The sequence below is a fragment of the Diaporthe citri genome (genome assembly GCF_014595645.1).
Source record: "Diaporthe citri strain NFHF-8-4 chromosome Unknown scaffold_11, whole genome shotgun sequence".
Classification (NCBI taxonomy): Eukaryota; Fungi; Ascomycota; class Sordariomycetes; order Diaporthales; family Diaporthaceae; genus Diaporthe; species Diaporthe citri.
This window is the reverse complement of record NW_025064856.1, coordinates 1,539,317-1,555,945: the sequence shown is the minus strand read 5'-3', so window position 1 is coordinate 1,555,945 and position 16,629 is coordinate 1,539,317. Positions and strand designations below refer to the sequence as shown.

The 16,629-nt window shown below is 54.3% G+C and overlaps 6 protein-coding genes across 6 annotated transcripts; 4 read left to right on the top strand and 2 right to left on the bottom strand.

The window, feature by feature from the left end:
- Positions 1-1,167: 1,167 nt before the first annotated feature.
- INS49_004234 (uncharacterized protein) lies at positions 1,168-2,913 on the top strand (the record flags this gene model as incomplete). The annotated part of the gene is made up of 3 exons (XM_043165024.1): positions 1,168-1,440; positions 1,504-2,737; positions 2,792-2,913. The coding sequence occupies 3 exons, from the start codon at positions 1,168-1,170 to the stop codon at positions 2,911-2,913; spliced, it is 1,629 nt and encodes a 542-aa protein (XP_043018674.1).
- Positions 2,914-3,312: 399 nt separating this feature from the next.
- Positions 3,313-5,681, bottom strand: INS49_004233 (uncharacterized protein; the record flags this gene model as incomplete). Its single annotated transcript, XM_043165023.1, has 2 exons — positions 3,313-5,055; positions 5,151-5,681. The coding sequence occupies 2 exons, from the start codon at positions 5,679-5,681 to the stop codon at positions 3,313-3,315; spliced, it is 2,274 nt and encodes a 757-aa protein (XP_043018673.1).
- Positions 5,682-6,000: 319 nt separating this feature from the next.
- INS49_004232 (uncharacterized protein) lies at positions 6,001-6,363 on the top strand (the record flags this gene model as incomplete). Its single annotated transcript, XM_043165022.1, has 1 exon — positions 6,001-6,363. One exon carries the CDS (start codon positions 6,001-6,003, stop codon positions 6,361-6,363), a length of 363 nt encoding a protein of 120 aa, XP_043018672.1.
- A 798-nt stretch (positions 6,364-7,161) lies between these two features.
- INS49_004231 (uncharacterized protein) lies at positions 7,162-7,710 on the bottom strand (the record flags this gene model as incomplete). The annotated part of the gene is made up of 1 exon (XM_043165021.1): positions 7,162-7,710. The coding sequence occupies one exon, from the start codon at positions 7,708-7,710 to the stop codon at positions 7,162-7,164; it is 549 nt and encodes a 182-aa protein (XP_043018671.1).
- A 1,854-nt stretch (positions 7,711-9,564) lies between these two features.
- INS49_004230 (uncharacterized protein) lies at positions 9,565-11,638 on the top strand (the record flags this gene model as incomplete). Its single annotated transcript, XM_043165020.1, has 3 exons — positions 9,565-9,605; positions 9,698-9,812; positions 11,300-11,638. The coding sequence occupies 3 exons, from the start codon at positions 9,565-9,567 to the stop codon at positions 11,636-11,638; spliced, it is 495 nt and encodes a 164-aa protein (XP_043018670.1).
- Positions 11,639-12,871: 1,233 nt separating this feature from the next.
- Positions 12,872-16,410, top strand: INS49_004229 (uncharacterized protein; the record flags this gene model as incomplete). Its single annotated transcript, XM_043165019.1, has 3 exons — positions 12,872-13,175; positions 13,240-14,607; positions 14,879-16,410. 3 exons carry the CDS (start codon positions 12,872-12,874, stop codon positions 16,408-16,410), a joined length of 3,204 nt encoding a protein of 1,067 aa, XP_043018669.1.
- Positions 16,411-16,629: the final 219 nt, after the last annotated feature.

Sequence of the window (16,629 nt, the reverse complement as noted above, 5' to 3'; positions counted from 1 at the left end):
TCGCCTAGATATAGCTGAATGCGTGACAGGCGGTCACGCACATTCAAACCCTTGAGTAGAAGAGTCCTAGAGCTTTAGACAGATGTCACCAACAAATCGAATGGGTATATATGTCGGGCATCCACGCATCCTCTCTGTCAGAAGCAACCTTCAATTCCAAACGGGAATTTCAAAAGGAAAGATTTCAAAGACGCCATGAAGACTACTTTCATCCTCTTCGCTGCCCATCTGGTCGCTGCCAACACAGCCTCCCAGCAAACCACCAGCTGCACCACTGGCATGACCATTCCCACCTGCGGAGTAAGAGCACCCCAGCGCTCATCCGAGAGAGACACCTTGGATACTAACAGAGAAACAAAGGTGCCCTGCATGACCAGCGCTGCTTCGGCAATCGGCTGCGGCACAGCCGACTTTGCATGCCAATGCACGAGCTCCGACGCTCTGATTTCATCCGCCGGAGAATGTGTCGTCTCCGCCTGCGGAAGTGAGACGGCGTCAGAGCTGCTGTCTGAGGCGTCTGTGGTCTGTACAGCTTGCTTTTGAAGGATTGCGGGGAGCCCGGGCACGCGGGGCTACAAAGCGATCTGGCTTGGGCATCATGCTCGACTATTTCGGTCCCTGTTGATGAATTCGGTGCACAAGGACGGGTTTTCGAGACGCCGTTGTTTTCTTCTGGAGACTGTATTAATACTTGGTTGCTGCGTCGGGTTATAGAAGCCAGCTGTTGCTTTTACTGGCCTCGCTGGCCTGATGCAGTAGCTTAGTTGTCTAAACTCTACAAACATCATATTCATCCAGCATCAGCCAGCACGTGAAAACAAGCATTGACAGCTTGTCTTGGCCATCTCGGAGGGCGCTTATGCATCTCATTGTCGTGGGACGTGTCGTGGGTTATACGATGGACCCACTCCTGAAGGTTCGTCAAGGATAAAGCATGGACCGGGCTGCTGCGGCCGGTTGTTAGTGGAGACATCCGTTGAGGCAGCCGGATGGCGGATGGCAGATGCCAAGAATACTTTCACAAAAGCTTATAAGACATGACCAGAGTCAGTCCGAGTCGTGATTTAAATCACCACTCACCCACCATCAGCATATCACCATTTGAACAAGTCAACCCGTAACATACTTAGAAAGTTTTGAGTTCATCTCTATAATCAACTAGACAAAATGAGGTGGTGGGGCGGAACAGCGAGGATCAGTATTGACATACGCGATAAGTCAGTACCAAAACAATGGCTCTTGGAACCGGAAGACCTACCATCGGAGGAACAACATGCAGTGTTGAACGTGCCTGCAAAGTCTGATAAACTCACAACCGAGGAGATCGAGATGACAAATTCAGACGTTGAGTCACTCTTGGAGGCGTACCGAACTCGCAAGTGGACAGTGAGACAAGTCATCACGGCTTTCTTGAAGAAGGCAGTAATAATGAATCAAATGGTGAGTGACGCCACAGCGCCGACGCATAGGCCCCAGAGCGATGCTGACCAGACCCCCAAAAAGACAAATTTCGCGACGGAGTTTCTCCAAGAAGACGCCCTGAAACGCGCAGACGAGCTTGACGCGCAGCTCGCATCAACAGGCCTCCTCGCCGGGCCCCTCCACGGCATCCCGACCTCACTAGCAGAGCCGATCCCCCTCGCAGGCCGCATCGCCCACGCCGGCATCGTCTCGCGCATCAGCCGCGGGCCCCCGCCCGCCGAGGACGCACACCTCGTGCGCAAGCTCAGGCAGGCCGGCGCGGTGGTCCACCTCCGGACCAATGTGGCCCAGGCGCTCGTGGGGCTTGATTGTGAGAATAACATCATGGGCTGCACGCTCAACCCGCGTGACCTGCGGCTCTCGGCAGGCGGCTCGTGCGGTGGCGAAGGCGTGAGCGTTGGGGCTGGTTGCTCCGTGCTCGGCGTCGGGGCAGACGTTGGCGGGGGTGTTCCGGTCCCTGCTGCGTTTGGGGGTTGCTATGGGTTCAGGCCTACGGCGTCGAGGGTTCCAATGAATGGAGTCGTTGGGCCAACTGGGGAGCAGAAGAGCGCAGGAGGTGTGGCAGGGCCCTTGGCGCGGAGTGTAGACGGGTTGGAGGCCTGGATGAAGGCGGTGCTCGCCCAGGCGCCGCGTGATGCCGACACGTCCCTTGCGTCCCACCCGTGGAGATCGGATGTCGGCCTCGGAGGCTTCACCGTGGGCGTGATGTGGGACGACGGGATCATCAGGCCTCACCCGCCCGTGCTGCGGGCCTTGAGGACGGCCGTCGATAAACTCAAGGCTGTTGGCGTCAGGGTTGTGGATTGGGAGCCGTGCAATCACCAGCGGGGCTTGGATATCCTCGCGTCTCTCTCCTTCCCGGACGGCGGCCAGCGGTACCTCGACGAGTTTGACGAATCCGGCGAGCCAGCCTTACCTTCAACGCGACATGCCTTCGGCATGGCGAAGAAGTCCGACAAGATCCCCCTTACTGCCCATGACACTTCGGCGCTGAGGCAGGAGCGAGAAAAGCATCAGCGGGAGCACGACGCGCTGATGAAGGATCGAGGGGTGGACTTCATCCTCGGGCCTGCCTACGTGGGCGCAGGAGCACTGCAAGGCAGTGTGAAGTATCCCCACTACAGTTCTATCTGGGACATCTTGGACATGCCCTCTGTGGTTCTGCCCAGTGGGCTCAGATGTGACAAGGACGTGGACGTCAGAGACGAGACCTATAATCCCAGGAGCGACGTCGACAAGAAAGAATGGAGAGCCTGTAAGTCCTTCGACTTCCCTTTGACTCTGACATGATGTTGACATCTCTACACAGATGATCCAGACTTGTTCGATGGGTTTCCCATCGCGCTGCAGCTCGCCGGAAAACGGGTTGAGGATGAGGAGGTCCTTGCGGCGGCAAGGGTTCTAGAGAAGGCGATGAAAGGGGGTAACTAGCTGCGTAATAGATAGTCGTTGAGAACCGATACGCTCGTGACGAGTGATATGACTTCGTGCTGCTCTACATCTGTGCACGCTGATGAGAACGGATGCTGTCGCCGTGATGATGCCACGAGATGCTACGGGAGCATTGCTGGGATGAGGATTCCCGCATGGGCTACGTATGGCTTAAATGTGCCGTCGCGATGGAGGCCCGCCCACCAGAACTCGAAGTGGCCTTAGGTCTTCTGGCTGTGATCATGCACCTTTGGGCCAGTATGTGCTGCATTAGGACTTACATGGTTCCGTCAATACATCCTCCACTAAGTCATCAAGCCAGGAGTGATAAGTCACGAAACCATACGCAACCTGGATATGTACACGAGACATCAAGACTCTGAATGAGTCCACACCTCATCAGAGGCTGACGAGCATAGCCTCAGCAGCCTCCCTCAGCCTCCCCTTGGCGTTCTCAACATCCTTCAGGCTAGGCGGCATGCCCGTGAGGCTCTCCCTAAGCGGCCTGGCGTCCGCCCGCGCCGCCAGGTATTCCATGCACTCGAGCGCGGCCTTGTGGTGCTTCTCTATAGCGTCGTAGCTGGCCCGGTGCCTCTCCGCCTCCTCGGGCGGAATGACCAGCGGGGGCGCGGGCACGTTGCTGGGCCGTGGCGGCGCCGGGGGCTGCACCATGATTACATCAGGTGGAAGCTGGTGCGCGCCTGGCGGCTGGTGGGGCGCCGTGCTGTTAAGGGGCATCAGGGCGCCCTGTGACGGGGTTTGGTGTTGTTGTTGTTGCTGCTGCATAGAACCGGGAATCCCCGGGAATCCCGGTGCACTCGGGAGGTATTCGTAGCCTTCTGTCGTGATCAGGCCGGAGGGGGTGAGATATTTCTGAGGTTCTCTCCTGAATGTCGCGAAGGGATACAGGCCATATTTAGCCATCATCTCAGCCTCGCCTGGAGGTGTGATGACGGGTGGGAGACGGGGTACAAAAGGTCGAATAATGGGCCCAGGGGCGCCTGGCTTGGGCGCGATTCGCCTGTGACCTGTTGATGGGCCCAGCGTTCGAAGTTCGATCCAGCCTTGTGAGGGAGGCTCGAACGGAGCAGAGGCAACAGGAGCGGCATTTTTTTGTCGTACTGGCGGGTGCTGGCCAATGCCTTCGGGACCAGGCTGCGTTTCTTGCATATTGGTCCCCGTCCAGTACTGCGGGTAGACAAGGCCACCTGGGACGTTGGGATCAGTGATGGCATTGCGAATTGGGGGATCTGGCAAAGCAGCCTGGTTCCTGTGCGAGTTGTCGAAGGCACGGTCTATCTCCATTGAGGTGGGTTCGAGCGTTGGATGGCATGAACCATTGGTCGAGTTGGTTTGCGATCGGCGAGATTCGGAGTGGTCAGTCTCTACACCCAGCCGTGAGAGCTGGGCCTTTACGTCCTCAGCCGGCGGCTCCTGGTCCTCGTCACCTTCACAATCCTCGTCCTCCTCGCTATCCAACTCATCGTCGTCATCCGAGAGCTCGATAGGATCATAGGCCGCCCCTTGTGCTGTTGGAGTCTCAGGCTCGGTAGACGTCGCCAGCTGGTCAGGAGTCTCAATGCCTTCTGATCCTGCGCCATGTTCTTGGGCCTTGTTGCTGGCCTTGTTCGCCTTCCAGTGATTGACAATAGCCCTCATGGTTTCGGGTTCCACGGGCCTGGGCCTCAGATGGCCCATGAGTCTGTAGCCGTACTCACGCCTGGCCTCCAATGCACCCTCCTCATCCATTTTGCTCTTGACCCACGCCTTCACATCCTCGATTCCCAGTTCGGTGGCGATGTTCTCGAACTGCTCCCTCTGCAGCTTGAGCGCCTGGTTGCGATGGAATTGACGGATGTTGTTTACGTTACGTTCCGAGTCGGGGACGAGACCCCATATGGTACGGAGTCGTTCGACGGTGGCCGCGCCTCGCTTGAGCTTGACGCCGCGGGACTGCAGGTTCTCTGCGATCTGTGCCGTGGACATGCCTTCTTTCGTCATGCGAAGGATCTCAGCCTTGCGCATGACACGGATCCGCACTCGCTTGACGGGAACGGGGTCGCTGTTGGCCATGCGTTTCGCTTGTTCGAGGTGGGCCTTTCTGATATTGGCGATGCCTTGCTCTGTCATTCTCCGGGGCGCCTGCAGAGGGCGAGAGTCAGTTGACGACTCGATGAATGGCGATTCTCCTGCTCCTGGAGCTGCTACTTCTGGGGTTGATGTCATGAGAGACGTACCCTCTGCCTGAGTCCCCATTTCATCCTCTGCCTCGCGACGGCCCTGACGCTGGTGTCGACACCCTTCGCGATGAGTATCTCGGAGATGGCCTTGCAACCCTGGCCATTTTTCGTCCTCTCCTGGATATCCTCCCTAAAGTCCTCGAGGTTGGACCCTTCCCCCTTGCCCCTCCTCCTCTTGGGGTACAGCCACGGCTCCCCGGTCTTTGGATTGATGTCATCGCCCTCTTCGCGAGCGGTCCAGCTGAGATCGGCAGAGGTTATGTCGACGCCATCGAGGAGGTGACCTGGTTCGTCGGGTAGCCGTCGCGTTATCCTGCGCAGGGAGGTGTACTCGGTGTCGGGGGCTACTGGGTTGCGAGCGCCATCTCTGGGCGGCTCTGAACCTAGTCCGGGGCTCGCATTCTTTGAGGCTTCGGGGACGGCTGGTTGTGCGGACTGGTGATTGTTTTCGCTGTGGCTGCTGCTCGCGTTGTTGTTGGCCCTGTCAACGGCACCAGCCCGTTTTCGTTTTTGCCCGGCGGCGGGCATGTCGAAGGAGAATCAGCGGCTGACACGTCTCGACGCGACTCGGCAGTAGTGGGATGGTGGGATGGGCTGTTATCTCGAGAGACCGCCGTTGCGGTTGTGCGGCGTCGCAGAGAAAACCGAGAGCTCTGGTTGGGTGTCGAGGGCTTCGAGCCGGGGTTAGGCTTGGCAGCAGCACCCCACCCATGCCTCATTTGCATGTCCTGCACGCTTGCACGCCTGCGTACACGTGCCCACAGCAACCAGCACCTCGACCAACTCATCATCCAGTGTTGATGGCATGTCATATCATGTCCCTACAAAAACAAAATCCACTGCAGCCATGACCTCCTCACTGGGAGACCCCGACTCCCATCCGCAGCATCCGTTCGTCCACGGCATCGACGTCTCTCCCACCACGCAATGCGTCCACTGGCACTCGGACCTGGACATCATCGCCATCAGGCACAAGTGCTGCGGCCAGTATTATGCCTGTATCAGCTGCCATGACGCGCTGGCCGGTCATACGCATACCCCGGAGGTCTGGCCGAGGCACGAACGTAACGCAAAGGCTGTGCTCTGCGGAAATTGCCGCCGCGAACTGTCTGTCAATGAGTATCTGAGCTGTGGGAACAAGTGCCCAGGTTGTGCTTCGAACTTCAACCCGGGCTGTGCAAAACACTACGAGCTGTACTTTGAGGTCTGAAGAACTTGAGTCGATACGCGTTGGGCAAAGTACTTGTTGGATACAGCTTCACAGACCGCAGGATGCCCACCCTACAGACCTTTTCGCGGGTGGACCAGGCATTCCGGCGGGTTCGAGGTATGGCAGAACTCATCCGCCAACATGGACCAGCCCATGGTTCTCCCTCAAGTTGAACCAGGACTATCTTGTCCCCCTTCGGATGACGGGACACGCAGAACAGTGAGCTTGCTGACAGCCCCGAACCCTGGCCACAACCAGCTCAGGGTTCTATTTACCATTGAGGCTTGTCTTTGCTGTTGTGGCAACCTCCGAGTCAATGCTACCAATACAGTTGTTGGTGGGCAGGTTGCAGTAGAAACAGGTCATCATGCGCTCACAGCTTGTGATTTGAAAATACCTTTTCGAGATCTAGCTTATTCGAGGAACTCCAACGCCTCAGTCCAGCAAGTTTAATTCCAATCTCGATCTGAAGAAGCTGGAAGATGAAGGCAGCGCACACATGCCGCAACAACTCACCGCATCTCCCACGAAAAACTGGCCACACACTTCGTGGCTGGCCGTCCGATGAAGCACACTCAACGCAATCCTACCTCCTTAATCCCTTGACCGACCATCGTCGTCGCCCATTGTGATAACACCGCCCTTCAAGTCCAATCCACGTTCTCACCTGCCACGAAATCTCGAAAGTCCCAGTCGTCCTACTCTCCACCACGGCTCCATCAGGGGCTTCGTGAGGCACCACATGCTTTGCCACGCTCCATTTCCCACGCTCACCTCTCTCGCATCCTGTAGTGTCCCCTAATCGAACTCAATCCGAACTCTAGGCCTCCTGGCCCCATGCACACCCCCGCTCCCACGAGCGCTAGCATTTGCCCGTCCCCTTTGCGCCTGCGGAACCTGAGGTCGCTGGAACTGGGCCAGTAGTCGCGCCTGTGCCTCGAACTCTTCAATGGTGAAAGTTGCCGGCGGGGTGGAAGTCGGGGCCGCCGCGGCAGTCTGCCCAGCGGCGGGCGTACCATCTCCACCGACCAGGCGCCACTCGCGTGTGATCGTCTCCCTGCAAATCACGTTCGGGTCCCCCGACGTGGCCGCCGGGGTTTCCTCTGCTTGGGCCGCATCGTCGGTCGAGGGGGTCGGTGCTTGCTCGGTCGTCGAAGAGGTGATGGCGGGCCGGGTGGTCCTTGGCTCCCTCGGCTCAGGTGGGGCGGGACACGGCGCGTGGAAGATGCAGCTGGGGTTATGGCAGCAGTACCTGTCGCGGTGACTTGCCAGGCATGCCCCACTGCAGACAGTTTGGCAGCAGCCGATGCAGTGCAGCAAGGGGATGGTCCACATGCTGGGCATCATGGTGGCTCTTGGGTGTTGCTTGCGGGCCTGTGTATGGGCTCAATCAGGTGTGTTTTGGACGAGTGTTGTAGAATTGAGCCTCGAGGAATGCTCAGGTGAAATGCTCTACCTAAGAGTGGTACGCAACATGGAGGAAATGGTTTGGAGGCCGTGGACAAAAGATGGGGGGAGACTCTTTGCAACCGCTGAATTGCATGATGACAAACTTTCAGTGCGTCACTGTCCGGACTACCTCAGAGCCGCCATTGCGGGCACTGGCCGCCTCCGCCATTGGAAACCGTGGACAGTGTGATGAAGGAGTTCCCGCTTCTGGCCGATCTCCAGATTTGGTGGATATTGGCTCTCGCAGTCTTTCTCACAGAGTGACCGAGGACGTGGCATCTTTTGCCGACTCATTGCTACCAGAACACATCAATTTAGGCTACATGTAAGATGTGTCTTACTTCAGCTGAACCACCAGCCCATAGTTATTGAAAACGGGCACCACACAGATAGTGGCGCATAGTTCTGCTAGAAGCCCCAGTGCTATACCAAAGGGCACTCTAACGCGAGGACGAATAAAAGAAGGTCATAATGCATAGGGTTGAAATAATCACTAAATTCTGTCTTCAAAAATAATAAAGGGGAGTTGATTGTTCTGATCAGAAAAGATCTAAAGCAACGAGAGGAAGCCGAAGCTCTTATAATAGCTATCGGAGAAAAAGAATGGCCGAAATGCTCACTATGCATTCCCTGCACCCTGCAACATTATGGAACAATCCTACAGGGGAAGCCCATCTCGAGGCTTCAAGCCTACCTAGGTAGAGCGAAATCTCATACAACCGCCCCTAAGCACTTGTGAAAGACTCAACCTTGGCAGAACCACCAAGAGCCTTCGTGGCGAAGTTGAAAATGCCGTATCGATAGCCCATGAAAAACTCCAATTCATTGTTCAGAGTCAGTTGCGAGCCAAAGGTCGTAAATGAGTTGCTGTTGAGGCTGTACGAGAAAGTGCCCTTCTTCCCCGAACCAGGACTAATGTCGACGGAAGCACGAAGCCAAGTCCAATATTTAATGCTGTGCAACATGTGCTTGTCTTCTCCTACTTTCCAAGTCAAATATCTACTGTTGTATAAACCAGCTGCATTGGTGCTGAGTAATCTGAACAACCACGGAAACCATGTAGCGTTGAACTATGGAATACCGTGGAGGTCTCAGGTCGGTGTATGAAGCTGTTGAATCACCACAGCCTGCCACCCTCTTTGCTTTGAATTGCCACGCAGTGTCAGGTGTAATGCTCCAGTTTGTGGGAGGTATGAGATAGGATATTCATAGAGAAAAATACAGAGTCATATGCCTATCATCAATGCTCGATGATAGACAGAGCGGTGTGGGTCTTGTGGACATGTATGATTCCCCCAATTGGCTGACAACTCATCAATCCGACTTATCCTGCCTATTAGTGATGCTGGAAGTGACTAGACAATCTGCCATAATCATCTCCCAGTAGCTCCTGGCTGCGACGAGTGCGAATTCAACTTGAGTAGTTGGTCAGTCCTGACTAAGGACTGAGCCATGGCAATATCGAATCATCCAGTTGATTAAGCTCCGGAGTGATTGATGCACCCGCCTGACAGCCAATACAGTCAACTTAAAGAGATCAATCACGGCTCCGTCTTCATGGCTATTTCGAACCGGCCGGTTCGAGTCACGGGCGTGTAGACCAGTATAAATATCTAAAGAAGAATCAGTATAGTGTAACTTTAATTCCATTCAATTCAACATCGGCTTTCACACCACAACAAGCAAAAAGACATCACCAGAATTAAGAATCGACTAAGAAACCGATTAGCTGAATTGAATCATCGCAGCATTATGCCGCCGAAACCCGCGCATACCGTTTTCCGCCCCCAGCCGTAAGTCTGCCTCGCGGTTATCCTTGTTCCGTTGACGGTGCTGGTCCGTGTACTTTAGACTAACATGCTGCAGACCGTCTCCTTCCCCACAGCCACCCCCCTCTGGAAACACTGGACAGGGAGGCGCTGGGCAAGGAACCACCGGACAAGGAACCACTGGACAAGATGCTGGACAGAGAGGCAGCGGACAAGGAGGCAGCGGACAGGGTAGCTCTGGACGGGGCTTTGACGCTATACAGGGTGGCTCTTAAAGGAGAAGGGACGCCACGTGGAAAGCGATGGATATGATAGACACTTCTAAGTAGTCAATACAATATCCGCCTTGAGCCTCGCCTTTCGAGATCATGTTATTTGATACATGCTATGCGATCCCTAGACAACCAGTCAGTAACTTGCGAGAGTCCCAGATACTTGTGCAGATCCTGTGAGTTCTGTGAAATCAGGCACACAGGATTTCATGACTAGCCCTGAGCCTTTTGAGGTGCTCAACTTGGATCCCGAGAACTGTAAACTAGCGGAGTCTTTGGGCAGAGTCGAGGAGGAGTGTCCCAGAGTCGTGTACAGGGCCGGCTTGGAGTCTCCTGGGCCAAGCAGTTTGCGAGTTGCATCCAATTTCAAGTGCTCTTGGAGAAAATGATTGAATGACTTGGCCCTGGATTGCGATGGCGCTCGAGATTCGGCCACCCTTTCCGAGTCATAGTTGCTTAGTGGGCTTATTCTTGGCCTTCGAATCAGCATCGACAGGCTCCAGTAGGGCAGTCGAAGATTTCGTGGTTCCAGATTTGGACGAAGGACATCCCGGAGACGTTTTCACCTTGATCCTGGGCCGCCTTTTCTCCTTTTTACTTTCCTCATCTGACTTCTTTTTGGTGGATGCCTTTTTCGACATCGTCTTCTTCGCCATCGGCGCGGACTCGGCCGTATCCTGCGTCTCTTGGGCAGCCTAGGCAGTGAAGGCAGTTGAAGGTGATCGCAATAAATTCAGAGCGCTTCTCGGTCAATCTGTTTCGTTCTTGTGTTTTTCCCCGGGAGAGGATTCAGCCCCCTAACGGCTGATCTTTTCCCAGCCGGTATTTTGGGGGCCTGAGACAACCCCCTGCGTAGATGCACCGCAGTGGCTGACTTTGTTTTGCATGAAGCGCTGCAGCTGTCCTAATTAGGTATAGACATACACCGTTGCACTGCGTGAAGCTAACGAAAAGTGGCGGCAACAGTCGGCAGTAGGATCCTCCTGTGTGACAGACTTGCGAAATTATGGATGTCGTCTTTTTTCAGCTCTTCCAACGTTGAGAGCCTTGTCGTCCTTCTCTCCATCTCTCCCCGCCTCCTCCCCCCTCCCATGTTGTCATTTGTCAAAATGTTCAGTCTCACACTCCTCGACATATTCCGCTTCAACATCCATACTCAATGTGCCGGCTTGCAACTTCCGGATTGGTCCAACTGAATATATGGACCCGATCACTGCACTGGGTGCCGCTGGATCCATAGTCGGTATCGCCGCGTTTGGACTGCAGCTAGGTGCTTATTTGTAAAAAGTCCAGTCAAAGGTCCGCTCGGCAAAAGAAAGCCTAAGGAACTTACTCGCTTCAATCAGATCGACAGCCTCGGCACTGGAGAGTTTGTACACATACGTCAAACTTGAGCGAGAGCGCATGGTGAATAGGCGGGGGCGGCTCCAGCTTTTTTCACTACAGGCTCTGATTGATCTCAAGGATACAGCAGACCAATGTCTGATCATCTTCTGGAGGATTGAAGCCACTATCACGGGAAACAAGGATTCTGCGTCTGATGAGGAGCTGGCAAGAAAACTTGTCCAATTCAACAAGCTGCTCATCAAGGACGAGGCGGCGAAGGTCTCCCTTGATGATACCATTGGCGATCCGAGCTGGAGCGTATTTGGAAGTATCCGCTGGACTTACATTGACTTCAAGCTTGACGGGTACAGCCAGCAGTTTCATCACTACCAGGGTTGTCTCACACTGATGTGCTCCGTGGTCTCACTCGGAGAACTTCGGACGATCGGGACCCAGTAAGTCGGCCTATTCGTCGATATGGGATATTGAATCTTATTTGACGACAAACAGTCTCCGCAGCAACGCGCATCTCAGGTCTATAGATGCAGCATACCGCGTATTGCTCAGTCACAAAGACATTGTAATAATCGCTTCCGAGTTTTCTCGTCCCCAGGTAACGCAGAGTCGCCCGATCACAACGAAGCCAAGCAGCCCAAACACGACTGGGGGGAGAAACTTCAAGATGGCCCCGACAGATATAAAGTCCTCGAGGAGTAATGTCAATGCCGCATCAAAGACCTACGATACCGGACCATCCCCTGCCCCTGTGGAACAGCCCGCTCAAGAGCCGTTGAGTGACAAAACGAATAATATCGAGAACGATGAAACTGGGCCGAATACGCTATGTGAACGCAGAGAGGACACACAGAAGTCCATTGTTGATTCTGGTACGTTGATATATTGCAATTCTCTGGAAATATCGTGTTGTACATCATTAACAAAACCTGTGGCACAGTTGGGACTCCCAATTCCGAGACTAGATCTATTGCCTCTGATGACGCTGGGGTTCCTCCTAGAGCCGCAGTAGAGAACGAACCAAACCCAGATCGTACTTCGGCAGCGTCAACCAGCTCAATCCGGTCCACGGGAGCACATCGCGAAAACCATCATGCTGCTGCTCATGAAAGAGGCGAAGGAGGAGGGGAGAATATCACTAGTTCAGTGCCAGAGCGTGTATTTGTTCGGGCTTCAGCACAAAATAATCACAATCAAAGGCCTCTCCCTGGTGTCCAAGCAGCACCAGATATTCAAACTGCGAAAAATAGTCATTACAAGGAAGAAAATGACGCCCATGTATGGCGGAGCGGAATGGAAGGTCCAGCAAAAGCCGGGAATACAAATGAGCCGGAACGACGAGGTTCTTACCGCCGGGGCTCAAAGTTTCACAGAGATTCAACAAAAGCAGGTTCTACAAGGTACATTGAAACACACCAGAAGGACCTCGGGCTCGAAGAAAGGAGCAGGTCGCGGACCCTGAGCACCCCAAACAAGACCTTTGAGGAGACCAACCGCGTACTAATCGCAGCCTACAAGATTGCAGCTGGCTCCGCTCACCTCGTTCCTCTATACAGACACACATCACCCTGGGTTCCAAAGGGCCCCTGGAAGCCTAATGGTCGCCGCCAAGTCTCTTTATTGTGGCGATCTCGATTTCGAGTGGCACACAAGTCATTTCTCAGAACCTTCTCCACCATGACGAAAGAGGACTTGGATGCTCTGGAGCAAGTACTGCAAGATCATGGAAATGACGGCTCATACCCATTTCTGGTAGATTTGAAAAGGATGAGTGGTGGCTGGTACTTCAAATCGTGGAAGAAGAATGGCTGCCCGGCGTATCTGGCCATTGTCGAAGAGCATTACTATGTGGAAGAGAACTCGGAGACATCAGTACTCAGGGCTCCAGTCCAACAACATCAAAGCAGTAAATCATCCTCATTCCAAGGTCAATATCTATCTCCTTCCCCTTCCCCAACAACGACAGCCGGTCTGGGTGTGAGTGCGTTGTTATTTAGGTTTCAAGAACAAAGATCAAAAATATGACTAACAAATTCTACCAGCAGGCCAGTCTCAGCCGAAGTCGCGCCATTTGAGGCCCGACCTGACACGACAACGGTCTTCCCATTCCTTGATCCGAAATCAGGCACGCCAGAGCAGCTTGAATACACGTGGCATCCAAGATGTCTCAGACATGTTGACGCTGGATGAAGATAGTTCAGACGAAGACTCCTTATCCTCACGGGAATATCGCCTTTTCTCCATCCAGCCGCTGGCCAAGGACTCGAGTAACTGGGTCAGATGCAGCGTGCGGGAAGAGCCTTTGGGCACCAACGAGATCCTGGAACGGATCAGACAGCTCGACTCGGACAAGACTTCCGTGATAGACAAGAAGCTATCGCTTCGGGCAGACCAGCAGGCGCAGGTGACCCGAGTCCACACCAATGTCGTGACGACCGAGACAAATCCCAGCATGTACTGGCTGCTACGCCAATTACAGGTCATGCAGAAAGAAACTTCTTTTTTCTGGAAGAGGGGTGAGGACTCAGGGATTTTGGTTATTTTTGCGCGGGAGCCGCGGCCAGGCTTCGAATATACCGAGAGACCGAGGCATGGCTCCTCCACGACGACAGTGGCGGCGACGAACGCGAACGAAAACAACCTGAGCAGGCCCATGGAAGAAGCCGCTCCCCTGCCATTACATTCCATGCCAGTACCGTTAACTGCTCCGAATAAAGAGGCACACTCACCTTCCATAAGATCTTTCGAGAAGAAGACCGAGTTGGAAAAAGACACAGCCGCCGCAGACACTGGTAGCATCGACTTCATCAGAGTCGACGTCGACCCTGAAAGAAAGACTGCGTTGCCCGAGTACCTGAAAGATTCAGTCTCCAGAAGGTCCAGGTCCAGGTCAAAACCCTCCCGTACCGACAGGGAGAGCACAGCTCGGAGACCGCCGCTATCGAGAGTTTCAACAAACAACGCCGGTGATGGTGTGTATGAAAGTCGAAACATGTTATCACGAGCACGATCCCGAGTTCCTTCACCATCGAGATCTTGGAGCAATGAATTGTCGAAAGTGCGTTATGACGCATACTCTGCGGGACGCAAACATCAGGAGATAGAGGACGAAGCCGAGAAGCGTGAGCAGTCGGCCCTGGAGCGATACTACGGGCAGGTCGACGCTCGCCGCGAGATCGAAAGAGCGAGTTACTGGCAACCAGAGGCAGAAAGATCGTCGTTCAACGAGAGGTTCTCTCGTCGACCGCGCGAAAGCATAGATGGCTTGCAACGGGGGGACTTTGACAACGAGGTCCGCAACGAGGTGCTGGTGATCAGGGCCCTCGAGCACCGCCAAGGTAAAGCCGCTGAGAGGCTACAAAAAGCCCGGACAGTCTCTGAGGCTGAAGAAGCAAGGTTGGATTTGAATATGAGTAAGTGGTTTTTCGTTTCTCCTTCCGTATTTTCCTTTTTTATTTTTCCAAAAAAAGGTTCTCTTCCTCCGAGATTGGAAGTACATGTGTTTGTTGTGTTAATCCAGAGGCCACACGGTGTTTGTGGTCTTTGTACCCCGGTCTATCTCATATCATCTAGCTTTGTCGCCGGCTAACTGGCTTTTGATTATAGTAAAATCTCTCTTAAGGGAGGCTGAAGAGAGGTTGAACATACTTGCGCGAGGGAGCACGCTAAGGCGAACACGAACAGATGAAGACCTTTCAGACACTGCGGCTTATGATCTCGCACGCATGGAACTACAAGCACGGGATCAAGCGAGATATCCCACTCACTTTGACAATGAGCCATATGATCCTAAAGCAAGCTCTCCAGGCCCCGAAGGTGACGCCATCGATCAGCTTTTACTCACATGGACCCCTGGGAATGATGCGGTGGACGACACCAACAAGGCGGGCCCAATAAGCCCTGGTCTCAGTGAGACATCGGAGCAAAGCGACCCAGAGCAGCAAGACGACGAAGTGACGATCAATGAAGAGCTTCCTGTACCGCTACCTGCAAATGACGGGCAGGGATCGCAGGTTGGAAGCTTGGACAGTCCCGTTATCGAATTGGACAGCGGACGACCACACGTTGAAACAACAAGCGAGAGCCCCGCCGACCTCGCAATTGGATCTGATGCAGTAGTACAGACGTCTGAAGAGGAGGCTTGTAGTCCAGAGGACGACAATACTCACAGCGGCCCCGCTACTCAGGTACCACTCCCCGCTGCTGAGAGTGACGGCCACCACATGCATACAGTATTGGACGCAGACAAGGACTTAGATAACGATGGCGCCGGAAGCGACTCTGTTGAGCATGAAGACGAGAATGAGATCGAGAGCATCGACAAATCCAGGAATGAGGCTGAAACATTGACAAGAGCACATCAAGAAACCATGCCCCAAGACCCTGCCACCTCCGGTGCACAGGATCATCTCGACCGTGCCAGGCGCCTGGTGAGAAGCACGGCCATCCGATCCGATCCGGGGGATGTTGAGGAAGAGAGGAGACCACCAGCAGTGGATGATGTCGACGGCGTTGGACGTCCGAGTGGTTTTCAGCTTCCCAGAAAAGCCCGCACGTGGGACACGCACGAGCCTCAAGGCCGAGATTCTCGGGCAGCGACAGCTGAAGAAGAAAACGCCACAAGATCCGAAGTGGTTTCCGGGTCGGAAAGGAGGAGGAGGACCGGTGGCGAGTTGGCTATAGGAAACGCAAAGAAGCTTGAAGATCTTACGGAGCCCAAGAAACGGAGCCTCAGCCGGCAGAAAGAGGAGGATGAATACGATTTAGGAGCTTATCGAGGCATCCTTCGAGATCTCAACTCTCCGTCTCGCGCGTCACAATCCGTCAGGTTCGGAGACAGAGGTGAGACCACTAGAAACGCACCAGAAGAAGTCATACGACCTCGCTCGGGTCGGATCCACCGCGACGCTGTCGAAGCTCGGCGGAGAAGGCGAGCGACCGAAGAGGATGCCGAGCTGTCTCGAAAAGCCAGAGAGGAACAACTGGAGATTGAGCGACACAGACGACAATTGACCGAGCTGCGTCTTGAGAGGAGAAGGCTTGAGGAGGCATACGCTATGGCAGAGGAAAGAGAACGCGAGGCAAGGGCACGGCGTAGGCGGGAAGAAGTCGAGCGAGCAGGTAGACTCGGTCTTGGGCTCGAGCTCGGGCTCGACTTCGAAGATGCGCACCCCGACCTCGATCGCTTTGGAAGCCTCAGAAGGTACAGGAGGTAGCTAACCCACCGCTATATTGGAGTAGCGTAAAGGCTATGTTGAGGGTGAGAAGGGCTTGTAAACAAGTCAGAATTGTACGTTTAGAATGTGAAATAAATTATTTAACCAAGCAACTCATCTGCTTAGATAGGTAATTGGCACAATTGAGAGATGTGACCTCAGTGGATGTAACTAATTCGGCTGGTTGACACCCTGCTTTGGATTGGATGACGGCTGAAA